General features: G+C 32.4%; 2 protein-coding genes across 4 annotated transcripts in view; one reads left to right on the top strand and one right to left on the bottom strand.

Moving 5' to 3' along the window:
• Positions 1 to 1172: 1172 nt before the first annotated feature.
• Positions 1173 to 7788, bottom strand: Nct (Nicastrin). The gene has a single exon (XM_090404981.1). It carries the CDS (start codon positions 7713 to 7715, stop codon positions 5691 to 5693), a length of 2025 nt encoding a protein of 674 aa, XP_090261107.1. The 5' UTR covers positions 7716 to 7788; the 3' UTR covers positions 1173 to 5690.
• A 354-nt stretch (positions 7789 to 8142) lies between these two features.
• Positions 8143 to 11861, top strand: part of LOC150098844 (proteasome subunit beta type-4-like) — a 177729-nt gene continuing 174010 nt past the window's right edge. For all 3 annotated transcript variants that reach the window (XM_090405573.1, XM_090405570.1, XM_090405572.1), the window contains exon 1: positions 8143 to 8577. Coding sequence is in view for 2 of the 3 variants with exons in the window: in XM_090405570.1 (XP_090261696.1) it covers positions 8575 to 8577 (3 nt within the window). In the remaining variant the exon portion in view is untranslated. The remainder of the gene's footprint in view (positions 8578 to 11861) is intronic.

The raw sequence follows: 11861 nt of genomic DNA, 5'->3' as shown, positions 1-11861 counted from the left end.
CATCTGCGTTTATTCTCTGTTCTCCTACAAAGTTGTATACACCCTTTTGAAACATCCTGTATTAATACAAACTCAATGATCAACAGGCTAATGCTAAGCCTATTCTGCAGTTTCTTCTTCTTAGTATTCTTGATATAGCCTGAAGAGCCACTTGATATATTAGTGAATTTCAGAATGGAATAACTAGGGTTCTCCAAATCTTAAAATATTATCTTTCTAATGTTCCAAGTGGAACATTAGAAATAACAATTTCTAATGTTCCACTTGGAACGTTAGAAAGAACAATTATAAATAACAATTTATTTATCCATTGTTCCTTACTCTCAGGTTGACAAAACTGAAATGTCCTTGAGAACACATGTTTTTGAGAATTGACAAGTCAGGTCTAACAGACATGCTGCTGAACACCCTATATGTATAGTGAAAGGAGAAGAACACACACACAAAATAGTAATGTGCTATGATTGTTACTACATGCATTAACAGTTACTATTTATTAGTAGTAAAACAGTGTCTTTATTATTTTTTTTATTTTGCTCCTACCCACAAAAGATTATTTGCTAACATATAGTTCATTTTATACCATGGGTGGACTGAGGATCAGGATTTTTTTTTTTTTCTATTTTTTGTATCAATTTTAGATATTGGAAACTCTGCTCTAGGGACCAAACACAGAACTCAGATAAGCAGGGTTGTGATCTCACATCGATCAGTGAAATTCATCTCTTACCTAAAGATAATAACAAACATCTATGCCCATGGTGGGATTATGTAACCACTTGGCCAGTTAGAAAGATGTACTGTCTAAAAGATATACTCATTGTTTTTTTTTCTGGTTCTGTTGTTTAATTTATATACCAGTGAAATATTGCACATGATAGCAGGTGGTGGGAGATCAAAAGGCCATCCCTGACAACAGTACAGGTTTTTGAGTAAGGAAGTGAAAAACTTTTTTTTTTTGCACGGAAGAGTGTAGTGAATAGCAACATTAACTTAAATTTATGGGGGAAAAAAAGTTCATCTTAGGACTACATATGTACCTACTGTCACACTGAAATTCTGATTCATGCTATAGAAGAAAACTGCAGTTAATACATTTACCTCTATGTTGGGTTGTATTTTTAATATACATATCTCAAATTGGTAATTTTTTTTTATAATAAAAATATGGAAACAGTTGATGAAATGAAGTTTTATTTTTGAATTTCCTTCTATACATATCAAACACACATATAAGCAATTTTTTTATCTTGATATTTTACATATTTATTTCTGATCAAGGTTTTTTGTTTTGACAAATATCAAAACCTTTTCCTTCCAATAATAATTTATCTCATTACACTGCTATCCATAGTTGCTTTCAAGAGGTACACTAAAATAACATGACTATGAGTATATGAAAAAAATAAAAAAGAAACCACAATGTAATTATATATTCAGCTTGTGCAAAATTATTCTGATGCATTTGAGTTATTTTATAGATAATATCTACATCTGAACATGGCTAAAATGTCCTCTGAAAAAATATATAACAAAAGAAATAACAAGGAAAAGTGCACAAAGTGGGATTAAACTTTAGCCTATTCTATTTGCTTTTCAATAATGTATCAGCCTTTATAAATTAATTTTATTGCCTAATTTTTCTGAATCCCAATTTAGTAAATAAAGTTTTTCTCTTATTGAAACATGTTTCAATGAATTATGAATAATACTAAGTAAAAAAAATTCATTCAATCTGAAGTGAAGAAAAACACACTAGGAAACTCTAAAATTGAGTATTACCATTTAAGCATGCACAGTCACAATGTTAATAGCATTTTGTTTCCACGCAGATTCATATTTTTAATGCATTTTCTATTTTCTCTCTCAAGGACACACACTAAACCAATTTCCTGTAATCAAATTTTAATAGTTTTAGTTGATTAGACATGTAATGTTATTCAAGCATTTCCTTTAATACATTTACTTTCAGCACATACTTAAAATACAACTTTGTCTAGAATATGTATTTTGCAACTGATTGCGCTTTGATTTCTGGAGGGATCTTAGTACCACAGAGATGCTGATTAAATGTATTTCTAGATGACTTAAAGATGTTTATTCATTTCTTTATTTTTTTTATTATGGAGATGAAGCTAAATAACATTGTATACTTTTATTGAACTTTTTCCTAAAAAAAGTGCAGTATTATAAAAAATAATGGAAGTACATTTTTTATATTCCAGTACTGTAAAAGGAAAGTTAAGGCAGTGTCATCAAATTCCAAAACCTTGGGTAGAGAATAAATTTCTTTACTCATTGCAATGATATCTTTTACTATCATATAGTAGACTCATTTTAATAATTTAATTTATAGCATGACTACTCCATTTGAAAAAGTGAGTACACTTTCAATGATTTGACTAATGAGAGGCTAGAAAAGATTCATGAGCAAAATGTCTTAACTTTGAGCATGATAAACACACAGATACAAACATACATGCCATTTACTTATATACCTATATTACTTATTAATACTGATTTCAACTACCTATTTGGCTTCATAATAGCCAGGTGACATAATAAAAGAAGTGCTAAACACTAGAGTATCTGAAATGTTAATGCTCTCAGCATCCAGTCTGATACATGAAAATTGTATTCAGTTTCTTCAACAGGTTTTTTTTTTTTTTTTTTTTTTTTACACAAAGGAATCCACCCCTCAAATAACATATTGCTGACTCATTAGAGGGAGGGGACGGAGAGATAAAGAACTTCCTAAATAAAATAGGTTTGGCTGATACAAACCAATTGTGCACTTTTTTTCTCTTTATGAATTGAAAAAGTTATCTTTATCATATTAGAACACATTATGTACAAGTTTTATAAATAAATTTTATCTGAAAAAAAAAAAAAAAAAACATTTTTTTATTTTTTTAAATAGTACGAAATGCATATTTCATGACAATGAATTAAATTCACTGGTATTAACATATATTGATATGAAATATATATTCCCTATCATACTGATCTGAAAGAGAGAGCTGGCATTTTAAATTTTAACCTTCTAACCTATCTGGTTCTGTCAACCGGAAGTCCTATCTTATACTATGTATGCTGAATACTATGGATATCAAAGATATGCAAACCTTTATACCAGATTTCAGTCCTTTCTTGACATATTTCTCACTCTCCTATGAGTCTGGTTGAAGAAATAACTATATCTTCTCTTTAAGAGAAGAAGAAATTTTAATGAAATTTTAATTCCATTTGTCTTTTGCAAACTTACTATGTTTTGTTTTTAATGTAAATCGCATCCCAGGGAAGTTTGTAAATTTATTGTACATTCTGTACCAAAATTATTAATCCACTTAAAAATCATGTTTTTTCTTCTAGATACTAAACATAACTTTTTCAAGCCACTACAGGCCTCCACCCAATAAGTATTAGGTTGGGTTATTTTGAATTATGGCTGCTATGAGGCCAATACTTTAATCTGATCTTTTTGGCCAGTTTGCAGGATGAAAAACCCTGCCATCCATATATATATATATGAGACCAGTTAACTCATCTTCAGTTGAAAGACTAAGGATCTTCCCATTATATAAGCAGATGAGTGATATCACACTAAATGATTAAGTCATCTATCACCTAAATACATTCACAAGCATCCTTGCCACAGTGAGATTAGGATTTGTGGGTTGGAAGCAGGGACACTGCTTGGTCAACCAAAAGAGAACGAGTAAAAAATGTAAAATGATTGTATATTATGAAATACCAACTCAACCTTCATATTTCTTTCAGATTAATAATAATAAAAAAGTGGAAAAAATAGTTTAGTGAACAAATATTTTTACTCACATAATTAAAACTACAAGATTTTATTAATTTTATGTTTTGTATCTTACAGTTCAAATCAAAAGCATGTGTAACTTTAAGCTAACATCACTTCATGCTCATGAAAGTCCAACCTTCCCTTTGGCACAATTTGGAAATTTCAAATGTATGTTCCTTATCACCAAACACAAAATAAGATGTTCTGAATTTTCATTGGAGCCTACAATAAACGAATTTATATATATATATATTATTTATTTATTACAATAAATAAAATATATTATATAATACAAGTCGCTACTATGGAATGGATTGGGCTACATTATATAAAGCAGATATAATCTGTTTATTAGTAAAACAGAACAAAATTCCCCTTTCTCTCTTATGTGTATGTGATGTGTTTCACCAGTTCTACCTTTCAGATCAACCATTTCTTAATATAGATATAATTATAATAATAATAAAAAAAGTAAAAGTTTGATCATCTATTCTACTTGCAAATTATTTCATTAAGAACACATAAATAAATAGTTATACAGCAGGATGGCCATCATTGACAAATAGTGAAAAGTTTTTTTGGTTTTTTTTTAAGAAAATTTTCATCCTGTGGAAACAAAGTATAACTTAAGTTACTAATTGATGACATCTCCCTCATTGGGTATATTAATTTCTGCATATATTAAAACATGCTGACAGGATTAACTACATTACTTAGAATTACCTTAATTTGAAATGTAGTGATGATTACACAGAGATTGCATTGTTTGAAAGGATAATATATATACTTCTCTACAGGAGGGTGATCTCCTTGTCTTAGAACTTTTAAAAGCCAATTTCTATATCTTTTAGTTGCACAAGATTAAATATGACCAAGACTTAACATTTTCTGAATCTGGATGAAAATTGTAAATAAACTAATATTTATGAATATTGTAAGCAATGGAAATTAAAAACATTCCAAGTAAGGAGAGTAAAGGGGGGGGGGCAGAATAGTAGTTATTGATCTACAATGTTTCATATATATATATATACACACACACACACATATGATGGGCATCCTGCTGAATTTTGTGATCATTATTCAACCGTAATATACACAGCGCATGTATACATGCACGCATGTTCCCGAATCAGTATTAAAACATATAATAGCAAATCTCGAAACCCACAAATCACAGAGCTTTGGACAATCCAGTAGTATAGTTTCCTTCATTTTTTTCGTAATAATTCTGCTGTTGATAATGCCAGTACCTGAGAAGATATCTAAAAAATTCCCAGATCTCCATATGTTCAGAAAAGCATGTAAAATTATCATCTAGAAGCCAGCAAATCTTGTTTGTATTAAATGACTTACCTATTTATGACTGAAAAATTATAATAAGCAACTTTTTTTTTTTTTTTTTTTTTTAGAGGCAATATTCAAAACCTTTCTTTTAAAAAAATTTCTGTATAATTCTTATTATAACAGACATTAAGTGCACTCCACTTTTTGGACCTAATGTGTAAATATACTATTCTCAATTCATTTTACTGGGATGATTAACTTTCTAAACTAAATATACATTTTACTTTTTTAAAATACCATAATTTAACATATTGCATTAAAAAGAAAGGGCATATTAAATACTATTTTTCTCTGGAAGCTTTAGACTTATCTGATATCAAATTTGATTTTAATTTGAATTGATTATTCCTAACTCATTGTAGATAGAAAAAAAATTTACTTTACCAAACATAAGGAAGACCATTATCTATTAACAGCAGATTTATCCTTTCAGTGAAGTTGGAATGTATTACAAATGAGCAGGTGGTGGTGAATAAGGAACACTATTTCTGCCACCTAGATCAGCCAAAGCTATGTGATTTGTGGCAATTTCCTAGCAACCAACCAAGTTCCTCATACCAAACAAAATGGCAGCTCGCTTATTTGCCAAATAGACTATAATCAATGATATAACAAAGATCACAAGTCCAACAGCTAATGTTAGGCCTTCTTGTAACCTGCTAGGCTGAAGAAAAATACGGACCATAGTTTCTTCCCATATACTCTCTGTCCAAGTAGAGTAAGTAGTAGATTGCCAGTCATCCAATACATAAGCAGGAGAAATTGCAGCAGTGAATGTTACTGTTGATTTCATACAAATACCAGATATATTGGGATCTGGTCCAACCATCCAGTCATATTGATATATCTGATCTTTTATATCAGCAACACACTGCTCCCTGGTAAGATTACTAACTTCTTCACCAGTTAAATAAGCAAGAAGATATCGAGTGAAAAGAGTGATTGCATTCATACGATGACCTCCACTTTCCACACTAACATATAAAGGATATGGATCAACACGAAGTCTTTCGGTTTTATCGGGATCAGCTATTGTGCGAAATAAGTCACAAGAAGCATTCTTTAAGTAGCATTCTAGAAGTCCCTTTACTAGAGTTTCATTGGATTTTATAGCTTCATTAGATTTATTTGTCAATAATGTGTAAAGAGTACGTGATACAACAGTTGCCAGTTTAGCAAGTGTAGTGGCCAGTTCAGATGAATTCAGTGTCTCTTCTGTATCAAACATGCTATTGTAATATTTGTTGATAAAGGTATCTTTGTGATCTGCAATAACAATGCCAGCAATATTTTGATCATGACGCAGAAAACTCTGAAGGGAAGCCGGTGGCAATGGCTGTGGTTGAGGTACTTCTTTTAAAATGACCTCACTTGGACCACTTTGTTTATTCAGTTCCCTAATGAGAGCTAATACTGAAGCATTCACCTCTGAAAAGCGTCTGGAAAGTGGATCTGTGTGAAGCCAAAATGACTCAGACTGCTGAGGTGCTAACTGACCAAATTCTAAGAAGTGAGATATGTGATGAAGTCCAATTAAGGCTGGTTGATTTGTTCCATTTTGTCCAAGTTCCACAGGAAACACACCCTTTTGCATATCATACACAATTCTGCTGGAACCAATGTAATCAAATGCTTCACCATTAAATATCGCAAAAAGGACATTCATGTTGGAAGTAATATTATCCCTCCACTTTGCAATTGTATCAGCCACAGTTAATAGTGACACTAATCCTGTGACTGCAGTATGAGCACCAAGTGCAAGATTATCAAACAAAGAAAATGCATCCAAACGGGCGCCTACTACAATAACTGACCGATTACTGATTTCCTCTGATTTATTGGTTGAAAATAACGTTGTTATTACATTTCTGTCACTCAAAGGGTCGCAAACTTTCATTGGGTTAAGGTTTGTAACCAACTTACTTCGTCTCATGCAAGTTGAACTATCTCTGGCAGCCAACATGGCACTTTTCAGCTGCGCAGCACATAAGGGCCATTTTTGGGTAATGCCAGGTTTGTTGAAGCGATTATAGCAGTCTAAGCGTAATTTCTTTATACTTGCCTCTTGAGTGATTAGAAACACAGGCATCCTCCAATCTTCAAACATCATATCTAGTGCTGGATTATCTGGATTCCAGCTTACTTTTTTACAACTGGAATATTCACCATCGACATACAACCCATGATTTTGGTTTGGACAAGCCTGGTCCGGAGAAAAACTGGATACGTTACCTTTCAAGACTAACACTCCAGTAACTCGGCCAGAATCTCTCAAAAGAGTCATGTTTGCCTTATCGAAAAATTCAATCGGAATTACTGCAACATAAGGTGGATTAGGCCCTGTTTCTGTAATCCATTCTATATCACTCTGGTTATCCACGATATGAACTATCCCTATGTTGCCACTACGATGAGATGCACACCCTATTTGATGGGTTGCATTTAATCTTCTGAAGCAAAATAAATTTCCTTGAACAGTTTCGTAAATCTTCAAACTTGTACGATCTGAAAACACACAGTGACAAATAAATAAAAAGAAATACAAAAACTTTGACATATCGACAACTTTAGATCAGTTTGATAATTTAAAATACACACATAATTAACGACATACAGATCTATACTAGTAGCAAGAAATTCGTCAGTCACGCTCAGTTTTCTGTAAGGTAGACTTGATTCCCATTTCGAATATTCGTATTTATTTCTTCCCTCCTTTTTAATGACTTATATTTAATAAAATTACCAAATAAATTTGATAAATAATTGTTGAAAATATAAGCAGGCTAAAGTATAAAATTGTGCGAATGTTTTAATAGGAATTCATTTTCGTAAGCAAATTTGATTACATACGTCAGCGAGAACAGGTGATCTTTGTGTCAACAGTCGAGTGACAATAAAAGCCTGAGATTTTTTTTTTTTTTTTATAATAAAAAAAAAAGTAAATTTCAAGGAAGGGCGTACATTTCTTACAAAGAATGGCGGAATGATGATTATAACAGGAATATTTTTTTACAAAAAAAACCTTTAGAATTAAATTGCCCTGTATATAGTTCTGTGTAATGGCCAGCACTGAAAGTTTTTTTTTTTTTTTAGATAATTGTTTGGCATTCAGTTGGAGAATCAAAATTAATTGATTTGCAAAATGAAATGAATTTTAAATCATTAACATCACTATTTCTTAAAAAAACTATACGAGAGTTCTACTAAGAAAGAAGTGTAGGAATTTTTTAAAGTCAGAGAAGACAGTGACATAGCTATGCCTTGTTGGGTATCTGAACAGCAGAGTACGAAATTAATACCATATAAAAATGTTTTGAGAAAATTTGAAAAGAACAGCAAAGTAAAGCTTGTGTGAGCGATATGTTGCCTTCCTTGATAAGTATCAAACTCCTGATGGTTCTTTTGTCATAATAATAATGGTAAGTACCAGCTGGGTTTATGTTCAGAATATGAACTAGTCTTTATAAACCCCTTGTTCCAGTATGATGTGCACAAATTCACATGGACAAAAGATGCCAAAACAAAAGTGTAATTGACTATGTTATTGTTGATATCAATGTCTTTTATACTAGTTCAGGACACAAGAATTTATATATATACAGAGAATTCAAAATGGTAAACTATTATTATTATCAATTAATTTTTAGCTGGATTAGAGTGAATGGCATATTGAAAAGAAAAGTAAGCGAGTTTTAAAAAGAATGGAAGGTGAGCATCTCTCAGAAGGGAACTGTAGACTGAATTATACAAATAATATTTATGAAAAAAAACTACAGTTTGAAAACAAGAACCAAACTTTGGAGACTGGCAGACTCTGAAGAAACGCTGATTGATTCAGCACGTGGTAAAGTTGTCTGCTGGAATAGAAAATTAGCACTCCATTGTGGACTTGGAAAGCTAAACAGGAAGTCATGGAAAGAAAAAGAAAGCATATCAAAACTTTCTACCAAGTAAATTAGCATGTACTTTGAAAGAAAAAAAAAATTAAGAAAAAACTGTGTAAAATATCTAAACAAAATTCATTGGAAGAATATAGTAAGAATAGAAGATAAATAAGAGGACGTTAGAAAAATGTTCTCGAGGCTATTGAAAAGCGAGAAATAGAGGAAGGAGCATTATAAAAGGAATCAGATGATAAAGATAACACATAAGGAGAGGATCCAGAGATGACTGACCAAGATGATAGCAGGTCTATGGAATGAACCTTATGAGAACAGGTTGAAGATTTGTGGGTTTCAAAAATTGGTGAATAGGTGGAAAAGGGGTGATATGATTGAGAAGACATTCAAATTACTGATGGGTTTCTATAAGATTAATTCAGAAGATATGTTTGAGAATACCACTGGTGGTGGGAGGACTAGGGGCCATACATGGAAGCTGGGCAAGAATGTGGTTAGTAAGGGTGTTAGAGCTAGGTTGGAGAGTGGTGAATGAGTGGAATAAGCTGTCAGAGTCTGTTGTGGGTGCTATGACGGTGAATGAGTTCAAGGCGAGGTATGATATATACTGTGTGAATGTCAAATAGTTGTTCTTGACATGATGTTAGGGCCTCCCTCGATGAGTCTGTCGACTCCTTGGAGTTGCCCGAAATAATAATAATAACTGAAACTAAAGATACCTGCAGTAAATACTTGAAAGATTGTTGGCTGAAACTAGAAATGAGAATGGTGGTAGAAAATATTCAAGAAGAATGCAATCAGGAGTACATATCAATACCTGAGGTAAGGAAGAAAAAAAAAACATTGAAAACCTGAATTGTGAAAGAGAAGCTGGAGTAAATGATATTTGGCCAGAAATGCTCAATTTGGAGGAGTATAAAAGCAATGCAGTGGGTCATAGTGCATTAAATCAATAGCCGTGGTCTGAGGGTCGCATTTCAGGTGATTGGAGTAGAACTCATAGTACCTATCTGTAAAAAGGGAAATAACACAATGTGAGAATTACAGAAGAATTTACCTACTTAGTGTTCGAGGTAAGATTTATGTAAGCATATTTGAGAAGAAGGTAAGAAAATTGCAGGGAGGGGAGGAAACTTGGAGAAAAGCAAGCTGGCATCAGGCCAAATAGGGGTTATCAAGAGATCAGATTTTCAGAGTAATATAAATAGTCGATAAATTATGGGAATATAATAAGAATCTATTTTAAGTTTTGTTTATCTGGAAAAAGCATATGACAAAGGGTGGGGACAAGAGAAATCTGTTCAAAATGCAACTGCATGGTTTCAATGGACAGTACATCTAGCAGTATATATGTATATATAGTCTTTATCTAGGGAAGCAGTTAGAATTAAAGGAGGTGAGAAGATGGTTTGATGTAAAATCAAGTGTGAGATGATAATACACATTAACTCCACTGTTATTTATCAACTATATAGATCACATTATGAAGGAAAGTGGTATTAGTACTCTAATACTTTTAAATCCAGTACTCTAATATTTGTTAAGGTATCCTGCGGTATTCCTTAACTTAATTGAATAACTACTGTAATAAATTGGGTATAAAAATAAGCAGTAAAAAATGAATATCGGCAGGAATATTGAAAACAGCTGTATCCTAAATGGGAAACCCACAAAACAAGTAAGGCATTTCAGCTATTTACTCACAATTTTTCATGAAGATAGCAAATTAGTTATGGGAATAGACAACAGAATTAGCAAAGTTGGTTTGATAGGAAATCTACTGAATAAATTTATGTGGAATAAGAGAGAAATTAGTTTAAGCATTTAACTAGCTGTATACAAAATAGTGTTCGAACCAATTTATGAATCTGAGAGCCAGGTTAGAAACAACACAGTTGAGAAGAATGGAGGCTCTAGATTGTGATTCATGAAATGAAATTCAAACTAGGTGATTGAATAGATGGCATCAGTAGCAGAACCATGTGAAAAATGTAGATATCAGGAAGGAACTTGCTATTGTTAGCATTCGGGAATGTGTGAACAGAGTGGTATGGTCTCATATGGTATAATCACTTAAACAGAATGAGAGAGAAAAAGCAATACAGGTGTTTGATGTGCAGTGGCAAGAAAAAGGCTCCAAGAAGATGGATCTAGGTGGAATGATGAAGTGCCTTTAGAAAATCTAAATATAAGTAAAGTGGATATTAAATCCAGCATTATTTCAAAGCCGAATGTAGAAACTATGAAAGTTTCGTAAAGTAAGTTGATCGGAGAATTTGTGGGAACACACTCCCCAGTGTTCACAAGTTACCTTAGTACCTACTAATAGAAGACATAGCCGCCACCCAAGTGTCTATATATTCACCTTTTATTAGTCCTTTTTTGATAAGGTTTCACTGACCTGACAGCTGTCTGAACTGGTTGGTTCTCCTCAGAGACCTGCAGAAACCCTAAGAGAGCAAAAACTCTCATTCAGTATACTGAATTTTTGTTCTCTTAAGAAATATCTGACAGTGTTGGCGTTCTGACAGAATACAGGCTAATTTGGAGGAAAATTGTTGATAATATTGGGAGATACTGAGACAAGGAGTAATGAGAGCTTGGTTCACCTTTGCTCTGAGTTTCCTGGTGTTGCACTACCTTACCCCAGTCCTGAAGATATTTTCAGGCACAAACTTTATTTGCTTACACTTGGATAAAGGATTAAACTAAATTTATTATAGTCTAACCAAGTATAAAATAAACTTCCAACATCTTTCTCTAAATCCAGAATAATTCAATAATAAGGTGGTACACCTGTTGGC

This window comes from Typopeltis vanoorti, chromosome 15, assembly GCF_054136105.1.
Source record: "Typopeltis vanoorti isolate ZY-2024b chromosome 15, IOZ_Tvanoo_1.0, whole genome shotgun sequence".
In the NCBI taxonomy this organism is placed as follows: domain Eukaryota; kingdom Metazoa; phylum Arthropoda; class Arachnida; order Uropygi; family Thelyphonidae; genus Typopeltis; species Typopeltis vanoorti.
This window is presented reverse-complemented; position numbering and strand designations above follow the sequence as displayed.

Excerpts from the sequence above, each read along its gene's own strand:
- Nct (XM_090404981.1), bottom strand. The coding sequence starts at position 7,715 with ATGTCAAAGTTTTTGTATTTCTTTTTATTTATTTGTCACTGTGTGTTT.